The 21,521-nt window shown below is 39.1% G+C and overlaps 1 protein-coding gene across 5 annotated transcripts in view; it reads right to left on the reverse strand.

The window, feature by feature from the left end:
• kmt2bb (lysine (K)-specific methyltransferase 2Bb) overlaps nt 1–20,603 on the reverse strand; it is a 36,307-nt gene extending 15,704 nt beyond the window's left edge. Inside the window, exons 1-22 of one of the 5 annotated variants that reach the window (XM_028013277.1) lie at nt 20,266–20,603; nt 17,865–17,943; nt 16,414–17,756; nt 14,079–16,335; nt 13,812–13,993; nt 11,678–11,800; nt 11,400–11,586; nt 10,427–10,658; nt 10,274–10,341; nt 9,912–10,169; nt 9,694–9,800; nt 8,528–8,653; nt 6,814–6,927; nt 6,508–6,654; nt 6,337–6,429; nt 6,145–6,262; nt 5,912–6,025; nt 3,294–3,478; nt 2,989–3,090; nt 612–722; nt 427–503; nt 67–281 (exon numbers count right to left, since the gene is read on the reverse strand). In XM_028013277.1, the coding sequence (XP_027869078.1) occupies nt 67–281; nt 427–503; nt 612–722; nt 2,989–3,090; nt 3,294–3,478; nt 5,912–6,025; nt 6,145–6,262; nt 6,337–6,429; nt 6,508–6,654; nt 6,814–6,927; nt 8,528–8,653; nt 9,694–9,800; nt 9,912–10,169; nt 10,274–10,341; nt 10,427–10,658; nt 11,400–11,586; nt 11,678–11,800; nt 13,812–13,993; nt 14,079–16,335; nt 16,414–17,756; nt 17,865–17,943; nt 20,266–20,574 (6,547 nt within the window). In that variant the 5' untranslated portion in view covers nt 20,575–20,603. Of the gene's footprint in view, nt 1–66; nt 282–426; nt 504–611; nt 723–2,988; nt 3,091–3,293; nt 3,479–5,911; nt 6,026–6,144; nt 6,263–6,336; nt 6,430–6,507; nt 6,655–6,813; nt 6,928–8,527; nt 8,654–9,693; nt 9,801–9,911; nt 10,170–10,273; nt 10,342–10,426; nt 10,659–11,399; nt 11,587–11,677; nt 11,801–13,811; nt 13,994–14,078; nt 17,757–17,864; nt 17,944–20,265 lie in introns of all 5 variants that reach the window. The other 4 variants (XM_028013276.1, XM_028013274.1, XM_028013275.1 and 1 more) reach the window with 4 other exon arrangements.
• Between the last annotated feature and the right edge of the window lie 918 nt (nt 20,604–21,521).

Raw genomic sequence — 21,521 nt, forward strand, 5'->3', positions numbered from 1 at the left:
ATATGACCACTTTGAGCCCCAAACACTCACAAAACCTCCACCATGACCTCAGAATGACAGACTTGCCTTTAAATTTGGCTGCTCGGCTATTTTTGAAGTGGTTTTGGCTCGCTGAGTCCCCCGACATCGGAGTAGCTGCCTCCTCTTCCTTTATGTCCAAGCTTTGCTGTCCGTTGTCATCCTGAAGGAGGCCCAGCGGAGGCCTGGACTCCTTCCTCTCCTGCCACTGGGCATAAACATGCTCTGTCGTGGGAGGGTGAACAGCTGTCGACAGCATCCCTCTAAACAGAGAACAAAAACATTTCAAATTCAACTTGCAGCCATGAAAATACTGAAATGAGCAGACACAAATACCGGAAAACTGAAGACAGTAAGTCTCATTTTAAAGAACCAATTTATGACAAAAAATATATAATCACTACTCACGCTGGTGCATCTTTGGTAGAAAGGTTCCACAACTTTGGGTCTTGGCTGTTAAACCAGTTAAACACCTCTTCAAGGAGCTAAAAAGAAATAAAATTTTCATTTCCATTTTTACACACAAGTGCAAAACAAATTCCCGTCTGTGCACGACTAAAGGAAACTGAAGTGAACTCTGCAACTTGGAGTACCTTTAGGTAGTAAGAGCGTGCCAGGGCTGTGGGTCTTTGCTCCTCTGGGAGATGGTCTTCTTGCTCCAGCCTTTTTCGTATTACCTGAACCACATCTTCATGGAACATTTTCTATTCAAGACAACAACACCAGGATTCAATTAGCCACAAATGTTACCATTTATAGTTTATGCACGCATGAAAATTCTTAACATTCAGAACATTTGAAAAGAAAACAATGAACATAGGCTATATTTTCTGTCTGTTGCATAAATCACCAAACAAAACAATTATTCAGATTGTGGCTTCAGGCTCTTCAGGAAGTCAAAGGACTATTTTACAGATTATTCAACATATGAATAAATCTAAATCTGTTTTATTATAAAATCTGTAATATCACATCTGAACTGGATTGTCATGCGTCAGAGTGGGTACATAAATTAAAAAAACAACTTAGGATGTATTTTCCATAAGCTCAACAGCAGAAAGTCTGTTAGGGTTAAAGGGATGTGAGGATCTAAAAAATGCTGACTAGCAGCCAACACAGAGATTAGGATGCCATTTCAAATCATATGATTATAAATTGTATGATGATTTATAATCATCATATGATGAGTAAATAATCATCATATGATGTTTGCACAACTGCATTTTTATAATATGACTCGGCTAGATACACTTCTTCTTCCTCTATGTTCAACATGGGAAAAAAACAAAACTACAAGTGAGATGTTGAAGTTATTAGTCATAGTCACCTGAAAATCAAATTACGAATAAAACAAATGTAAACAAAAGTGATTTAAAAAAATATAATTTTTTTATCATCAATCAAACGGATCATCTCAGACGTGTTGCAGCAGATGTTACCAGAAGGCGGTGAAGAGAGGCAGGGATGTTTACACAACCTGGTTTTTGTAAGATGTTTAGTCTTCACTACTTGCAGAGAAACGCTATAAGAGCAACACAGTCCTCCAGCTGATATTTGTTGTAGAGCAGCTGCTTGTGAGTAATCGTACCTCTAAACGGCCAGGTTTGTCTATTACCAGGTCACCAGCTAGTCAGATTTGTTGGAACGGGCAGCATTGTATCAGAGTATATCTGATTACTCTCGGTTTAGCAGCCAAAACAACAAACACCATGGTTTGTGGCTCTACCAAGATGGTAAACTTCCACAATAACAATTTGTCCTTCAGACAGGATAAAGCTAACTTGCAGTATCCCCTCTACTCATAAAACCCAACTATTTGAATTTCGTGTACTGTGCATACAGACTGGAATTTATGCTGGACAGACAATAAATAGAGGAGATATCATGGATGTGTTTGTTACAGTATAATGAAATTATGAAAAATATACCCGTTGCTGTAAATGAAAATTCTAACATTGACGCTTGAGTTTAAACAACATAACTGATGAATTTCCAAACAATAATGATGAATGATACAAAATGTTAACACAGCTATACATGAGTGATGATTTGAAATTAAAACAAAGCGTTCTGAATAAGACAAAAGTGTCTCTTGTCTGGAGATGGGCAAAATGTTAGAAGTTGGCAAAACTGATCACACCAATAAGCATAATTAACCATAAAAAAGTAAAATAATTTTAAAATAAAAAAAACAGCAATGTGAAATCTTTGTCCAATGACGAACAATAAAAATCAGAGAATTTCAGCGGTGTTTATCAACACCAAACTAGAAGCACTCCCAATCACCTACAGCCTTTGAAAAGAATCTTTTTAACCCAACGAACGTCACTGAAGCTAAAGCTTTATTCACCCTGATAATTTTATGCTATAAACGCACAACCATGCAATTTTCCAGAAGAGTCTGTGCCATTGTTCATTCACAAAAACACAAGAAAACACATAAGAAATATTTGCAGTTGTTTCCATGAGAATGCCACCTTTTGCATCGTAGAAAAGTCCAAGATAAATTGCAAAATACTCCAAAAATCCTCTGACTTGACCAAACTCAGTATATTCAGGGTTTAAGCTCCATAGAAAAAAAGAAGTCCAAGATTTTTGGACAGATTGCCAAGAGAAACCTTTGCAGTCCTAAGGTGATGACATAGTGTTTGGTTTGCAAAACTAAACCACAAAAAAATCTTTAAAAAAAAAAAAACTGTCGAAAGTAAAACACTGACATGGTTGTGTGAGCATATTTTAATATACAAAAGTTTTTTCATCAGTTCTGCAATTCTGCAATTCTGCAGATAATTCTAATATCTTTTATAGGTCATTTTTATTGATTCCGGTTAGAACCGGATGAACTTTGAGGAAGAGAACCTCCACTTTCGAAAGCATCTGATCTTTCTACTCTAGGTAACAGCCGTACATTTTTAACAGATTACTTAAATGTTGACATTAAAAAATTATAAGAATTACTTCTCTACTCACTAGCGTGGTGTACAGGCCTTTGTCAAACTTTTTGCCGACGGCTCTGAGGTCACAGGCCGGCTGGTTCTCAACTCCACTGTCAGGGTCAACCCACTTTTCACACTGAAACAGAAACCGTTGTACATATGGAACCAATACATTTAAAGGTTCCAGTGACATTTCTGTCCACCTACTAAGTATAACACCCTTTTTCAAAATAGAAACAGTCTAGCACTATTTAAATTTAAAGACATTTTAAGCAAGTAAAAAAAAAGCTCTCATTTCTCACGTTTCACTAATAAAGGAGGGGAAGTTTGGTCCACTACCTGAGAGCATGTGACAAGGTGCTGGGTGAGAGTAGAGGAGAGCAGGCAAGCCAACACCTTCTCCACCCCGGCTCTGAGCTCAATGTACAGCAGCTCCCTCCAGGCGCTGGGCTGGGTGATGCTGCACGGCCGACAGGAATACACCACGCTTTCTGGCAGGCTGGACAGGATCTCATATAGCTCGTCTGAAAGGGTTTACCAGTAAATCAGGGTCAGGTTTAAACCACCTCTATATCTTGCAAACGTATCCTTAAATTCACAACCGCTCTTAACATTCTTAACCTACTGCCATTTTAAAATAACCTAGTCAAAGTCCAGACCAAGCTTTCTAATCCACTGCAGAATGACTTTAAAAAGGATGTTGACTAAGCCCATCACGATGCACGATAAATTAAAATGAGCTTGATCATTTCCATTCTGATAATTGATATATTTTGAAGGGTAAATTTGTTTACAGAGACTTCACAATCCATTTCATTTATAGCTACAGCTGTGTGTGGTTTTAATTTCCATTTCATTTATTATTTTTGGTCATTGCGTTTTATCTTGAATATCTAAAATATTTTCCAGTTCGAGTGTTAAACTTTAAGTTTGTAAAGAACGTTTACTAGTTTGTGATAGTGAACTTGCATTATAATATCATTATCGATAGAGATTACCAGTCGACGTCACGTTGCGTCATCAGCCACTCTACTGTGCATCTCATCGTCAGGATGCTGGCAACAATACATTATTTTAACTAAACTATTTACAATTAGGCTAATACATTTTTAATTTCTGAAGGCTTAGTTTATCACCTGCCTCGATGGATACAGCTACATCTTCGTTTTCCCTCCAATGGGCTCTTTGCACCTCAGCTTCCGCATTCGGGGAAAAGCGGCTCAATCTTTTCCGATCTAATGAAAAAGGCTCTTTACACTGGGTATTTATAGGGCTTGTCCAAGGTAACAATTAATGATGTAGATCGATCCGATGCCCCGACAAGTAAGCTGGAGAAAGTTTTGAAGATGTTTGCCTCGTTATACACAGATACGAAGGTGAGTTTTACTTTCTTTAAACTTTGTGGCTAACATTAGCTTTAGCTTATGCTAGACATTTTTCTTGTAAAAATGTGCTATTTAAGTATCTAAACATTTTTCATCCATTCTAATGGACAATGTTTTTACCTTGTTTTCAAGTATATTACATGCGTTTATTGTCGTTAGTGTCAGAGACCAAGTAACGGGGGATTTTACAGTTCAGGCTTTTTGCTTCTGAAGCCTGAGAAACAACAAGCCCATAGCTTAACAGTAGAGCAGCTCTGGCGTCGGAGTTCTAGTTCAGCTGACTGTCCAGGTTCAGAGTTGTTGCTTTTAGAAAAATATGGCCGTGTTCCTTAAGGTCTCCGTGTTATTTCGCTTTATTAGTTTTGCATGCTTCTTGTGAAGCAGCACAGTGTTTACAGCAGTGTGTAAAGGCGGATCAGTTGCTCGGCTGTCTGGCTCTGGTCTGCTCTCTCGTTCCCATAAACTCTCTTTCAAGCTGAATACAGAAGTGATTCCATGGAAATAACACAGGAGGCTCCTTTACCTTCTTCTTTAGGCTGAAGAAGTTGATCCGGAGTGAAGTGAAGGCTGTAAACTTTGCTGTGCAGCGTTAGCGTTAACTGGTAGCGATGAATATTTACAAGCCACCGTCATCTTAATTCAGGACCACTTGGAAATCCATGAAAACTTAAAAGCCCATTATATTAGGAAGACAGCAATGTTCATAGTATTGTTTTATTTGCGTCTGAAATAAGACTTTGTCTTTTCTAGCTGTCATGGTAACTCAAACCGGAGCAGGTGCAAAGAGCCCCTTGCGACCAAACTAAGATTATTTTATTTTATTTTTCCCTTGCATGCTAAATATGAACTCTGTTTTTTGTTATATATTAGAAACTTACATTTTACAAAAACAGTATTGTGGTGACCCTATTGCTCACCATGTATACGTTTGTCTTATTAAGAGGAACTGAACATGTCTCATTAAGAGTTGATGATTTTTCAGTGAACATATTACTTTTACATTGCTAGAAAGTAATAATGTCCGACGTTAGGGACATTTATTCTCATCATTTATCGACTCACCTGCATTTAATGCTTACGGGACATTAAGATGCATCTCATTCCCTAATGTCAATTTTGTAGCATAACTTATTGTATCACGCTGTGTTAAACAGTTGTAGTACACTGCTAGCTAATGTTAAAAAATGTGGGAGAGATTTAAAATCCAGTCTGCCTCTTTCTGCAGTTAAGTCAAGCACACATCTGCAGTGTTTATAAATAATCCCTCTATTAATAATGTGAAAATGGTCTCAAAACGACAGTTTTATGGAGACATACGTCAAGGAAACTGATGCTTTAACTGTTGCAAATAGTAGTTCTACAAAATACTGGCACCTTTTCAAAATTTCCTTTGCAAGGAAAATAATATTTTTACAGTCAAGCACTATTATTCTCAGTCAATCATACAAAATCCCAATAAAATACAGTAGTTTGAAGTCGTAGCTTTAAAAAACATGACATAGTTTGAGGCAAGGCACAGTCTATGAAAATGAGTATAAACACTAAAATATGATTTCATCCAATAAAAATCACCTGTTAGATCCTCACACTTGGCGTGTACCCAGTGGTTACAGGAGCCGCACTGCATCATCTGACTATCATAGTCATTGTCTTCGTAACACTTGAAGCAGATTGGACAGTAATTACCTGAAAGAATCAAAGAAAAAAAAAAGACACATAACAAACAACATGAATGATTATGCCTGAAAGCAGCAGCTGGTTAAATAATCAATCAATGTACTGGCAGAGCTTAACTGCCCCCTCACCCTGGTCGAAGAGGTTTGAACAGTCTGGACAGAGGCCCTTGTCATGGTTCCAATCAGTATCCCAGGTCTTTCCTGGTGTCACACCGCAGCTTTTGCATCGAATGCAGGTTGTACAAACCTACAAGAAAACATCATATTAGCTGGAAAGCAGAAAAACCTAAAAGTATTCAAGACAAACTTCCTAAAACACACCCAGGCCTTCCTCTTCTTGTTTTGCTTGGGATAGTTTGGTCCCAAACAGGAAGCATGGTAACAGTTCTGGCATCGATCGCACTCCAGTAAAGGCTGAGAAAACATTGTGAAGACAAAAATAATGGGAAAATTGTCTCATTAGAATTTCAGCAGCTAAATAAGCATTTGTACCTTGGAGAGTTTGTTCTTCCCTCCACACACGTGGCAGAACTTGCAGCGCCTGCAGCACCAATTTTCCTTATTCTCCTCCGATGGGCGATCCGCGGGTTCAAGGCAAAACTGGTGGAAGGGTTCACAGCATACTTGGCAGTACAACATCTGCAAAAATAAACAAAGTACACTCCCTTCAAAAGAAATTCCCCAATACTGTTAGCATGTCAACATAAAACGTAGCTGCCATATGCTTATCCGCTAACACAGAAGCTAACAGTTTCCCCTTTGCAAATTCAAACAGAGCAGAAAGCACTGAGCAGTCACCTCATGTTGTCCTTTACTGGCACAAAGGAAGCAGACGTAAGGAGGCATGACAGGTGCAGAGGTCAATATACTTAAACCGCCCATATTCCAGACATTCTCCAAGGTACAGTCCTCCTGAAGGTGAGACAATAAACAGCAACAATTACAGTTGTTATAAGTACAGCACTCGCCACTGACCAACAGGAATACATATTACTTAAGGGTACAGTCCAATTAAAGCATTTGTTTGCAAAACTGTTTCTATCAGACTAGAATATACTTCCCATTTTGTTTTCAGGAGAAGTCCTGAAGTCGATAATTTGGTCATTTGAAAGCAAATACTGACCCCTACTGGGTATAAAGTGAATAGCATTATCTTGCTCATTGGATTTTATAGGTGAATCTCAATAAATGAAAGTACTACTAAATGTGATATAGTACAGTAATCTTATTTGGGAATTGAAACACATACTCTACTGAATCATTCAGTTTTTCAGCAAATTGAAATATTACATAAGTGTAAAGAAAAAAGTAATTTTTAAAATAATTTTTGGTTACATTGTATTCAGCCATGGCTGAACAAGAAGAATAGAGAGAAAGGGAAGACATGCAAAAAATGGGTTGGGGTCGGGAATCGAACCGAGGACTCTAGACTCTGTGTATGGTGCACCTGCTCTAGAACTGAGCTGCATAACGCCCAAAAAAATATTTTTAATAAAGAAATTCTATGTTACAACTTTGTTATGGCCAACATGACCTTGAGGAGAACTGCTGACTTAGAAGTTGTCAAAAAGACTGTTTCTATAGCAATGGAAAGTGTATTGGGAGGAAAAAGTAAGGTAGCAAAAGGTCCATCTGCACTAGAGATAACTGGAGCCCCGCGGCGATTGTGAAGCAAAGCTCCTTCAAGAGTCTGGGGTAGATTAACAAGCTATAGCCTGCTGGACATGTTAGGCCATTCCTGAAGCAGGAATGGCTCAACATGCTTTATACCAAAGCTGAAGAAGACTGGGAACATTGCGCCAATGGTAATCCTTTTAAAAAGAAAGAAAGTTTTACACTTCATTTGAAAATCAAGGTCCCACAGCCTGACAGACGAGCAGAGAGAAAGACAATCAAAGCTGTTTGAGGTCGAGTGTGAAGATTCCAGTCAGTGATAACTCGGGAAGCCACATTATCTGTCGGAATCGGTCCACTGCCTTTCATCAAGTCCAAAGTCAGCATGACAGCCTACCAGGAAGTTTAACAGCCGTTCAAGCTTTCTTGAAATGCAACTTTCACTTTTCAGCAGGATTTAGAACCTGCTCCTACCACTAATAACACCAACACCTGATTAATGACCAGGGCAATGACCAGTCAGAAATCAAATTCACGTGCTCAAACCTTTACAGACAATTTATATGTTGTCAAGGTGGCTGAGCGCTGCAACCAAGCATGGAGTTTATATCCTCCACAAGACATGGACAGAGTTTTATTTCTGCTCTAATGAAACTGAATTTATGGTTGTCATTTAGTCTTCAGAATTAACAAAAATATAAAGGTTAAAATAAATTCTTCTGTTTAATCAATTTATATATGCATTTTACTTTTTTTTAATCAATTAACATGTACCTGTACTTTTACATTCTGTAACAGCCTATGTGAAATAGAAGTTGCTTAAAAACAGCAAATGTCAGAAGCTTATTCTTAAAAAAAAGCAATTAATACTGCACTGCAAGAAGAAATCGGTCTCAACCTTGAAGTCCACTCTGATTTTGTGACTTGGTTTAGAAGACTCGACTTCTCGCTGTTCAAATCCGTGAGCAAGGGCAGCCAGGACACTGGGAGGAGTCTGCTCCAAGGAAACCTGAGAAGAAAGAGCCTGAGGGAGAAAGCCAACATTAAGAAAGACTTAAACATTTTTTCTCTTTTCCTTTTTTTAAATAAAACTGGTTTTTAATAACATTTTTAAAAATATGAAAATATGAGTTGAAGACATTCAGAAACTTCTGCTTTGTCGGCAACAATTGTATTAACAAAGTAAATCAAAAATCTGCCAAGTTCAGTGGCAACCATTGAGAGCCAAAGGCCTTTCAGGCTCTAATTAAGCCTTAAAGGGACAGTTTATCAATTAGAGTTTTAACACAGAGGTCAAAAATGGTTAAAATCAAATATGCCGTTGATGATTATTGGAGGACTGTATTTAGTGTAAATTCTGAATTTTGGACACAAAGGTCAAAACCAACGTAGTTTTTTACCATCTTGAAGATTAAAACTGTAGTTACATTTGTTTGGGGGTTGTATATACACAAAAACAGACAGGAAGTAGACATAGGAGGTGATTTGCCACCAAACATCTACTGAGAAAGGACAATGTAAAGATGCAGTAACCAGTCAAATAAGATCAATTCACTTATTTACTTAAACCTCTATGGCGTTTAGCTCGTTACACTGCTTTCACTTTCATATCTGACAGAAATGTTCTGTTCTCAGTACGTTTCACACAGGAAGAACATTGGTGGCACACAATGCCACCAATCTACTTCAATTTCTTGTGTAAATGATCCTCACAGGGTTTCTGCAGGTTTCACCAACTAAAATTTAAGACTTTTGTATGACAGAAAGTAACAAAAGACATGTATATTATATTATATTATTCATGTGTATGTATAAGCAGTGAGCATGTTTGCTGAAATATGACATTTGCTTACTTTAACGCACTTTATTGAGTCGTTGGCTGTTGCATGCCATGAGTCTAAACTGTACTTGACCAAATTGACTCATCTGGTTAAACATCTCACATTAGCAGTTAGATTCAACCTCCAAAAGCAAATGTTCTAGTCTTAACCTGGATGAAGCCTCCAAAAGAGCCACCTACTGTAGTCCAGAGACGATCTGAGAGTTTGGATTCTTATTGCTCACCTTCTCAGGTTTCCGACGAACCTGTGGTACCCGATGTGAACTGGATTTACGGTGTCTGACTTCATCATCTGAAAAGTCTTCAAAGAATCCATCCAGGGAAACAAAGTCTTTATAACAGAAGAAAATTTACAATAAATTTGAATAAACTACAATATAAAGCAAGCGTGGCTGTTATTAAAAGCCATTACAAGTTCCTGGTTTGCTGAATCTTAGGTTACCTTGGTTGAAGCGCGGTCCAGCTCCCCTCCTCCTTGCTGGTGAGGCAGAGCTAGATAAAGCTTTGTCGTCGACATCAGAGTCATAATCCACCAGGTCAAAATAGACTCGAGGCTTCACCACACGCTTTGGCTGCTTCCTTACTGATGGACTGTGGCCGTCTGTGTTGGGACCAGATGGTGAGTCCCCGCCACCCTCGTTCCCTTCGTCATTGCTTGAATACCCCCCGCTGAGAGATGACCGCCTCCGCTTAGACGAACCTTACCCAAGCAGAAAAGCAAAATTAACAAGCATTACAACAAACAGTACATGGTAAAAAAGAAAGAAAACATCTTTTGGTTTGCAAAATAAAGCAGCAAAATACTTTTAGGAGCCGTTCTACCGCTGAGTCTCCGAGCTTTCCTCTCTTCAATCTGATCACACCTCTTATACCTTGGGGTAAAAGCAAGAAAAACAAAACAATTATTTCTGAAGACTGCAGTATAAACCAACAGCTACGCATTTATGCTAAACTTACACACAACACTGTCGCTTGGTGTTGGGACCACCAAACTTAGGCTTGTCGAGGCAGTTGATGCACTTCCCACAGTCATCTTCATGGTTGCAGCCTTTGCAAATGCCACACCTTCGAGAGCGGTACCCGAATGGCCCGAGCCCCTTCTTCTTCGCAAAACTGGACACCTTTTTCGTCTTTATTGCCTTTGGATCCGACAGGCTTGGGCTGTCTGACTCTGATGGAGACCCAATATCTGCAGCAAGAGAAAAAAATCAAGTCGTCATAACCTTTCACAAGCTAAAAAGATATTTATTGCCTTTTGTTATGCTAAACCTATTTGCTTAGAGACCCAAAGGAAACACTTGGGGAGGGCGGAAGATACACTACCAAGTTTAAAAATACCTGTTAATATTTTTTTTTATAGAAAATTATTGCATTTTCATTGTTTGAATGTTTTATATTTGTGAAAATGGAAAGTGTGAAATGTCTGTACCCTAATGACAAAAAGGAAATAAAACGATATAAATCAAAAGTTTTTTTCCACCCGTGTACCATTAGGGTCTATTTTATGCAGATACTGCATAAAAACATATAGGAATACCTAACAAAATTGGTCTTTTTGTTACATTTGTATGTACAAATAGTGCTAAGCTTCATATAATGTTTGATCATTGCTATTAAAAGCCACTGTGCATGTCAAGGAGCCTCTGGACAAAGAGCCTTCTGGGAACTAATAATTTAGCTCTTTAAAGTGTTTGTTTCTTTGCAGTTCATATCAAAATTTTGTATTTTATTAAACAAAACAATGGTGGTCATTTTATAAAATGGACATGCATTACTTTGCAAAAATTAGTAATCACTGTCAGTCATACAATTTAAGCTGTTCAAAATAACTAAAAAGGAGAAATTAACTTCTAAATTTACAACACTACATTCACAGGAATCAAGACAGCATCCTATGAAACAAAATGGTGACGATCATAATTATAACAACCTTTAGCGATAGCAGACGGGGAGATGCCAGATCTTTCATGTAGAGGCAAGGCACTCAGTCGGGGAATGTCGTCAGTGACCATGGCTCGGGGCTGGCCCAGTACCACGGAGGCGGCGCGACACACGTGCTTAATTCGCGGACCTCCTGCTCGGCGAAACTCCTGGCACAGTGGGGAGATGAGCTGCGGCTGAGAAGAAAACAACGGAATGGATAGAACTAGACACTTTTAAGACAGATCGATGCTTGTCCCTATCAGGCGTATTGATTCGAGGACTCACTTGTCCTTGAACTTGCTCGGTCTTGACAGGAACCTCAGGACGAGGAACTTGCGCCCTCTGCTTCCTCCTCTGTCTTTTAAAAGCGATTTCTTGAGATCTGGAGCCAGCAGGACCGGATAACAGCTACGGGAAAAATAAAATAAAGAAATAAGACATCTGCTCAAACAAGGGGCAAAGCTTTGTGTGCTTTTGTTAATCAGGAATACAGGATTAGTCTATAACAGGTGGGAATACATGAAATTAAGTAGTTGTACTTTCAAATAATCATACTGTGTGGTCTTGGATCTGAATGTGAGTATCGTTGAACAAAACTGGAATGAACTGGATTAGTCTGAAATAAACAGATCTGAATCCTACAAGGGCAAATTCAAATGTAGAATTTTAATTCGAAAGATATAACTTAATGCTTTTCGATTCCAGTCCTCGCTCCTGCTCTGCATGTTTTAGATGTCTATTCCAGAACAGCTTATTCAAATGATTGCCTGGCCTCTTCTGCAGCCATCAAGAACTGCAGAAGGCTGTTAATTACCTACAAAATTCAATCCAGGTGTGTGGCAGAAGGAAAATACCTAAAACATGCAAGGCAGGGGTGCCTGAGGACCGGAATTGAGAAACACTGGTGTAACTCAAGGTTTTGGTTCTGATATTTTTTGACAATTGCTAAGCAATTTGTTTAGATAATGACCAATAATTTAAATATATTTTAAAACATTAAAAAATGGTGTAGCCTGCAGAAGAATTGTGAAGACTGATGACTTGACAGCTGTCCAGCAGACAGTCACTGACATCCTCCACTAGGAGGCCTCAAAGTGTTATTGCTAAAGAAGCTGGTTGTACACAGTGCTGCAGTCAAGCATACTGATGGAAATGTAAGTGGAAATTTTTTTTTATAAAAGGGCACACGCAACAGAGATAAGTGCAACACTAAAATCGGTATGAAGAGAGGACAATGGGCTACAACTGTCTCAATAATAATTTGCAAACTCATGTCACCTGCTGGGGTTAGTCCACCGTTTTCTCAAGTCCAAAGGTCTAAGAGGAAATTTAAGAGCACTCAATGCTTTGCTCTACTGACAAACTATATAGAGTTGTTGGTTTTATTTTCCAGCACCGTCAACGGCACTGACACATGATTTAAGTGAATTCACTGAATCTCTATAGAGAACCTGCAGTATTTTCAAGAGGCACCAGACCCAACAATGCAGATGAGCTAAAGGCAGCTTTCAAAGTAACCAGGGCTTCCATTACACCTCAACAGAGCCACAGGCTGGCCACCTCCATGCTATGCCGCACTGATGCAGTGATTCATGCAAAACGAGGCCCAGTCAAATATTGAGAGTATATATTGAAAGTACAGTACAGACCAAAAGTTTGGACACACCTTCTCATTGAATACAATTAGAAAGTGTGCCCAAACCTTTGGTCTGTACTGTACATGGACTAATATGTAGGTTGACATGGCTAATTAAAATTCCTTCTTTATCTTATGTGACTTTCTAATTTTCTGAGACATTAAAAATAATTTCTTTTTATCTTCTGTAAGCCATAATCATCAGAATTTTCACACATTGTTTGCTACAAAATCCATTCCATACTATTCCAAATTCAAGTTTCAAGATTTCTTTGGAACAACAAGAGCATTTAACACCAAAATTAAAAAACAACTATTAGAGAGCAACCTTAACTTAAGCTTGTTTAAACATAAAACATGTGGTCCACTGCTTCTATTGAAATCAAGGTGATACTTTGTAAATCGAAGGACACACAGCAGATCAATGAGACAAAACTACAGTGCTTATTAAGCATGATTAGACTTGTCCAATGGGGGAAAAAAAGGAAAATTTTGTATGGAAAAAATAATGCTTGATTTTTCCAGACATGGAAAATGATAAAAGTAAATTTCAAACATTTCGAGATTGAATAGGCAGTGAATTTTGAACTTCCACACATAAAAAATAATCAACAGAAATAAACGATTGAAATATATCAATGTAGTGAATCTATACGAGTTTCAATTTTCAAGCTCAATTACTGAAATAAATTAACTTTTTGATTGAATTGTAATTTTGTTTAAATGCACAAATATAGACCATTTCTTTATGCTAAACATTTTATTTGTGATTTTTAACCTTACCCCAGAAGATTTGAGTTGTTTCTGCTGGTCGATTTTAATAAGTTGAACCTTTGCTTTCCTGAGGAGATTCAACATTCTTTTATTTGCACTAGTGAGGCGTGCCCTTTGTGGCGCTCCCTTCTCTATGTGGCCCAGAGAAACGCCTTCGACTGTGCCTGACTTCTGTACCGACGACGGCGCTTCTGTGAAAACAAAAACATAAGTGCCCTATTAAACGTCTTTATTTTAAATATTTATCAGAATCATGTCTAATTATAATTGTCTTACTTGAGTCCCGCAGGGATGTGTCTTTCACTGTCAATGCTTCTTCTGTGCATGGCTTCAATGCAACAGAATTAGGAGACCGAAGACTAACGGAAACCTTTCTCACCACTCCAGGACTATCAAGGTCTTCGATCTTGATCTTGGACTTTTCCTTGTCTACGCCTGTGTCCCGCTGTCTCAGACTGATGCTCATGACCTCGTCATCGAGTCCCTCAGCTAAATCAACCGGAGGCAAAGCGGGTTTACTCACAGTCTCGAGCTCTTGTGTGATTTTGCTTTTTGGAAGTCCCAAAACGGGCTTCTTAAGCTTCTGATAAATCTTCAGGTGAGGCGCCTGCTTGTTAATTTTGGGTGGACTCTTCTTTTTCAGAACTTCCAAGAGGTCCGACGATGGTTTTGGGAGCTTATCCGCTGGGGTAGATAAAAACAGATCCTCACATTTGCTCTCTGGGGTTTTATCCAGTGTATATAACTCCTCGCAGGAATCTTCAGGGAGATTCCACTTGAAGCTCGAGTTCTTCAGAGAAGGTTTCTTCTTTTCATTTTTCTCACTCTTACAGTCAAAAAACAGGCTATCGGCCAAGTCAATGCTGTCCTCCAGGTCCTGAGCTGAAAACAGATCAACATCCAGCTGAGCTTCACTCAAAATATCCTCATCATCAATTGGAAAGATGGGAGACAACGGCCTTTCTGCCCCATCGTCTCGCCTCTTCCCCGGACGAATGTTCAAGCCCAGCTGCAAACCCTTCTTCGGAGAGTGCCTTCGAGGCAACACGGACATCCCAACATCATCCATGAACCTCTGTGGGGTCTTGATCACTCGAGAGGATCTTGCACTTACAACAGGCATAATGAAGTGCTTGATATTTTTTACAAACTTTGACTTGCAAGGCTGAACACTAACAACATCTGGCTGTCCCGAGTCCACTGGAGTGTCTGCTTCTTCTTGCTTCAAACTATCTTTCTCCATTCCCATTTCAATCAGATGGGAAATTATTTTAGACTGGGATTTGGACTTCTTAGCTCCAACAAAAGGCAGGCTTGTGTGCTTCTTTTTGTACTTTTTCTGTACTCCGATGAGTGTAGACCCTTGGGATGGGATGGGAGCTGCCAGCAGCAGAGAACGGTCATCATCAGCGTCAAAAGTACTTTCACGTTCAGGGGATTTAAGCGGGGCAAATTTTCCATCACTGCCTCTGTGCCTGTGCTTTTGGCGTTGGCCAATTAAGGATTTGCGTTTCTTTTTTAGTTTTCTGGAAGATTTCTTGGATGATATTAGTTTACCTGATTGATCTGAGGTCACCACTGGCTGCTGACTGTCCACAATCTTCTCAGTGTCCAACAACTGCTGACTTTCCTGCAACATCTCACTGTCCCCCAACATCTGACTTTCCTCCAATTGCTGACCTTCTCTCATTTGCTGACCTTCCCCCAATTGCTGACCTTCTTCCAATTGCTGACTTTCTCCCAATTGCTGACTGTCTATAGATTGCATGTCTGGTTCCTCTTTTACCGTTGGTTGTATTTGCTTTTCCTTTTCTTCTACAAGAACAGGCTCCTGTTTGGTCTCAGATTCTGGTTCTGCTCTCTCCTCCACTACCTGACTCACCTCTTTAGCTACAGGCTCAACATTTTCCACTTGAATAGGCTCCATGTTAATAAAGTCAACTGTGTCAGGGACTGCATCTACTGTGGTGTCAGGCAAAACAACAGCCTTCTCAGCCTTCTGCTTTTTAACAGACTTCTTCTTCTTTGCTTGTTTATTATTTCTAGGTTTTCTGGGTTTGGAAGGCACAGGCAATGGTTTGGCCTCTTCAATCTGTGGTTCTAGTTTGTTCTCCAATGACTGTGGACAGACTTCATCTGCTGTTTGTGAGGGAGTGTCGGCAGCTTTTGGACTTTCCTTTTCAAGAACTTCGGAACAGTTTAAACTGGTCACCTGTGGTGGGTCTTCAACTAAATTAGGACATGAGTTTATTGGAAGAATTTGAGGAGCAGACTCCTCAGTTGAAACCTGAGAGGGAACTTCAGCTTCCACTTGTGGCTTTTCCTCTTCTTGAGGACTTTTCCTGAACCTTCGTTTCCGAGTGGTAGCAGGTTTTTTGCTGACAGATTTCTTCTGTGGTGACTCAAGGCTTGAAGTCCTTCTTCTTAGCCTTCTAGAAGGAGTGGTCTCTGTATCCTGTAAAGATGACTTATCCTCTTGAACCTCTGGTGGATCTTTCAGGTTTTCCTCTTTGTTTTCAGGCACCGGGCTGACCTGCTGAATCAGAAAAGACGGCTTTGAGCTTTTATGTTTGCCAGGAGATGAAACCTTTTTAATCTGAAGAGGTGGTACCTTCCCGCAATCTGCTTTAGTGATTTCTTGCGTGGGAGTTTCAGGCGCAGGATCTGCTTCAGGCTGCACTTGTAAACTTGATGTTTCCGAATCACAGATGCTTTGGGGATCCTTTTCAACATTTTGCATGCTTTCCAGTGGGGCTGCACATTCCTGTTTTGATTTTCTACCTCGTCCCTTTGTGATCTTCTTTACACCGGTGTCACTAGGTGGGGTCTTATCCACTTGGCTCACAATCTCTGTTTGTACCTTGAGGATATCTTCTGCCCGTGGGGTTTGACTTCCAATTTTGACTAAGGCTAAAGTCCAAATATATTTTCTCCGCTTTTTCTTTCGAGATGTAGTTTTCCCGCTGGCCTGTGCATCATATTTAGGATTTCTGGTCTTTATTAACTTTATGCTTGGGACCCTCATTTCCTCAGTTTTAACATTCAAACTTTCACTGGCATGTGCAGGTAAATTTTCAGGTTCTGTGGCTAACGAGCCTTGGTTTTCTGGCACTGTAATATCTTTATTTAACCTTCTGCTTTGCCTTCGTCCTACTCTCCTCACCACTGGTTTGGCCTCAGCCTTTTGTGAAACTTCTGAGTTGAGCTCGTCCAGAACAGTAGCGGGTTTAGTCAGACTTTCGGTTTCAGGTACACTGTCCGTTAAGTTATTAGAGAGTTCGTTAGCAACTCTTGTGCTTCTACGAGTCACTTTTTTAACCTCAGAACCCTGCAGTGGGGCTACTTTCTTTTTCTTTAAGTCTTTTGAGTTCAGTTTCTGCTCTGCAGATCCACTGTCCTTAACCTTGGTCAATTCCTTCTCTTTTGATTTTTGGTCATCAACCACAACTTTGGCAGTAGTCTGACTTACAGGCTCAGCTACTTTGACAGCAGATCTCCCACGCCTCCTTGTAGGTATGGTCGGCACTCCTTTGTCCCCAGTGTTGAGTTCATCGTCATAAGATTCGGTTTTTAACTTGATGTGAGCGCTTAAAATCTGATCACCCTGAATGTCCTCAACATCGGGCTGGTCCTGCACATCTTTCAGTTTCAACTTTTTATCTGCTTTTTTCTGGGGCTCCTTTACAGTTTTCACTTTTTTTTTGGCCACCAACTTTATTGTAATCCTCGGTGCTGCTGAAGCTCTGCTCTTGGCTGACCCTTGGTCCATAGTGTTTTTTCCTTTTGAAGTTTTCTTTGAATCCTTCGCTGGTTTTGTTTCAAGAGATATGTCGTCTATTTCCGCCAGAGCTTTCACATCTTTTACAGGATCAGGTGGGACAGCCTCATCAACTGCTGGCACTTTTTGTGGTGGCTTCTCACTTTTTCTCCTAGATTTTGTGCTGACAGCATCTACTGCAAAAAAGTAAATAAATAAATAAAATTATATTTCTTATAGAAAAACAATTGATCTCACATGTACTTAATTTCTTTTGTACAGTTTTAAATTTCAAAACGGTTTACCTTTGGAAGAATTTTTTTGCAACATCACAGATTCTGCAGAGTTTCTTTTGTCAGCTTCAAATCCTTTGAAGTCATCACCCTTTATAAAAAAATAATTTAAAAATTATTAATTGCCCATGTACAGTTAACAATGAGGCACAGGCAACAATTAAACAAACACCAAATTTAGTTTCAAAAAGGAACAACAAGGCTACAATTATGATCATTAAAACCAACATTTTCAGTACCACTGGTGTTATTTTCCTGAAGGAATGCTCACATTTTGTCTGCGCGTTCACACAAAGGGAGGGCAGATTAATGTGAAACATAATGTAAATTTAATCAATACGCCAAACCAACCAGTGTGGATGGGAACCTTAGTGCGTCAGATCATAACTTCTAGGTCAAACTAAGACAATCAAAAATGGAGGTAAAAATCTTTTTTGCAAATAATCCCAAAAATTGTCCAGATTCAAATACTGAAACATTTTTCATGTTTCGTTTTTGACTATATCTCGTTTTCTTTGCAGCTAAACTCCAAATTCTCTCAAGTTTAAATTTATTGGTGCCCTTTATACACTCACCTAAACTATACTGTTAACAGGTCAAATGCTAAACCTCATAGAAATCAACGTGGATATTTTCAGTGGCTAAAAAACTAAAGATTACATATTTGTCTAATATTGTGCAGTCCTAATATTCACAACAAAAATAAGCACCAAACTGTTCAGGAAGCTGCTCATTAGTCAAGCAGTCTGAGTAGTGTCTCCTTGATAAACCCATTATAACAGATTCTGAGAAAGTCAAACCTCTCTATACAATCAGTTGGACTAAAACATTTTAGATGTTTTGCACTCGCAGAACTATGTTCTCGCATGTGTGGCAGACAGCGGTGTTAGTATTGTAAACAGTACACTCAGATGTAATCTATGAAACATGTGACGCAAGGGAGAAAAAAAAGGTTATAAAAAAGATTTTGATTCAGCACAACTGAGTACATTTATGTCCAGAATCGTTAGTTACAGAAGTAGGATCCATGTCTCTGTGAATGCAGCAGCATAACTATTGTATGGTTATTACAGTTAAATATTTATTTTATTTCAAGGTAATAAGGTTGGTATTACACACTTAATAATGTGTTTTAAGAAAAATACAGAACCATGATTGAGTAAAAAATAGCCTTTAGGAATTTGAATGGTGAAACATAAGCATGCCTGACAGTCAGGCTGGAACAGTGCATTATTGTATGTGGCTGTGATTTTCTATCACTGCATAATCTTTTCTTTGCACTACATAAATATACATGTGCATAAAAAATTACTTTAAAAAGCAGTTCATGCCATGAAATCAGACTTAAAGCTTTACTAATACCACATAATCAGTGACCACCGGGGAAATAATTCAAATGAATGTAAGAGTCAAGGTCTACACCACTTTTACAATCTAATGCAAACTCAGAACTCTGCGTTAAGGAAAAACCCATGCTTTAGTTAATGATGGTCACGCCTTCACTGATGTTATAAAAGCTACAACGAAACGTTAGTCTGTAATCAACAACTCCCTCCAAGACCCAACTGCAGGTATAAACACTTACAATGCTCTTTATACCTGCAGTTGGGTCTTGAAGAAGACCTAATAAATAAGGATCACTCACTATTAGTTGCGCTTCAGCCCTTAAATGTGTGAGACCAACGTGTGTGGCAGTAACTTGGGCACACTTCTGTAGATCCATTTAAACATGCCCTGTTTGCTAACCTTGGCTAACAGCTAGCTAACCCGAAACGATTTACTCCCCTGTGACAGTTTAGGAGCTTTATAGCCACAATATAAAATGTTATGTAACTGTTTATATGCACTTTATACTTTGCCATACGCAAGACGTGTCTTATTTAAGCAGACTTTAGAAAAGCATATAGCAAACATAGTTAGCGGCTACTCTCTGCAGAGTACGAATGCGCTAGGCTTCCTGCTCTTTGTGTTGGCTATTAGCAGGCTAGCAGATATTATGGCCCTGTAACGAAAGGGCCATACGTAGAATAACTGCGGCGCATGTTTACAAGTGCCCACTCTGCATTTAAAAAAAATATTAAGGTTATCAATTTTTTACCTTTATTTTTTATTCTTGGAGATCAACTCGGAGCCCCATGTTAATGTGGCTTTAAAAAGATCTGCTGTCAGAACTAAAGTGGCATTTTGTGTTTGGAGTATTCAAATGGAAAGCTCAACTCGGCTAACACTGGTGATACCATTTAGCTTGAAGCTAAAGTTAACGCTAGCCTGCCAATGGGATGTTGACATTTCTCCATGGCACTAACCAGTCATACAGCCGTGAAAAGCACTCATTCTTGCGCATAGACCGATCACACTAAATGCGTCAATTTTGAACACATCACCCACTTCCTTAATGAGTACGGGGCCTTACCTCTTCACTTCCACTAGAGCTATATCCAGCCTGACCGAGGATCTTGTGGCTTGCCTCGATCCCGAGTAGACGCAAGTGCGACTGGTCTTCATTTAACGAAAGAGCCAGGTTTGCGGGCCTTGGCCCTCCGTTAGTCACATCATCAGCTTCTGAGCTTGATCGCCCGAGTTGCCATCGCTTCTCAGAGCGCAAACGACTGCGCGAAGACCAAGGCCGACCGGGGAAACGACCTCTGGCCGTAGCAGTTCCACCTTGGCCTCCTACGGCAGCCGCGGTTGCTGATCCGCATCCCGCTGCCGCCGCCATCATTGCTTCAACAACAACACACACCGACGGCTAACAGTTCGAGGGGGAGACAAGAGGGAAGGCGCGAGATGGGAGGGGGGAGCCGCAATGATACAAGGGAAACTGAGTTTTATTTTTGTTTTTTTCACTTAGTGGAGCGTCAGTGGCATTTACAATATCCGTCTAAATTGAACAACTTTGTTAGCTCCAATTAAACATTAAAAATACTGATACATTAAAATCAAATACTGAAGGGTTAAAAGTTAGAAATTTTAATGGTTCAGATGTAACCTATTTTTTCAGTGGTGATAAACGATTTTAAAAGCTTGCGTAATTAATTAAATAAAACTGAGAAATGATTATATATATACATATATATATATATATATATATATATATATATAGTAATTAGAAAATGACCGATAATGCTGATGTTAACACAATTTATTTTGTAAGATTAAAACGTAACTTCATTGTTGTCTTACCAGATGACCATATACTGCATATTTCACACCACAAATATAGAGAAATATTGAAGAGGTGCATGAAAATCCAAAATACAATTTCTCAGAAGATTATGTAAGACCAATGCAAATGATTGTAAATAAGGATGTTTTGGGCCTAATAATGGCATAAATACTTATGGGAAAACCTGAACTGACATTTATCACAAAACGTTATTGACATTCTCCTCAAGGAGTTCACTATTTACTTTTTATATTTGATTTACTTCACTTTTTTGATGCCTATCAAAAAAGTTATGCTCTTGTATTGTTCAATGAAGAAGCTGCATTTGACTCTAAGACAAGAAATTGTTAAATTGTATGTAAACTATGTAAAAGGAAGACATTATATAAGTTAAATGAATGTGTACTTAATAAATTAAATGTATGGTAAGTTTTTACACTAATAAAACGTCTACACCTTTTATTGGTGTAAACATTTGTCCTCCTTCCAAGAACACTCATGAG

The sequence above is a fragment of the Xiphophorus couchianus genome, chromosome 3 (genome assembly GCF_001444195.1).
Source record: "Xiphophorus couchianus chromosome 3, X_couchianus-1.0, whole genome shotgun sequence".
NCBI lineage: Eukaryota > Metazoa > Chordata > Actinopteri > Cyprinodontiformes > Poeciliidae > Xiphophorus > Xiphophorus couchianus.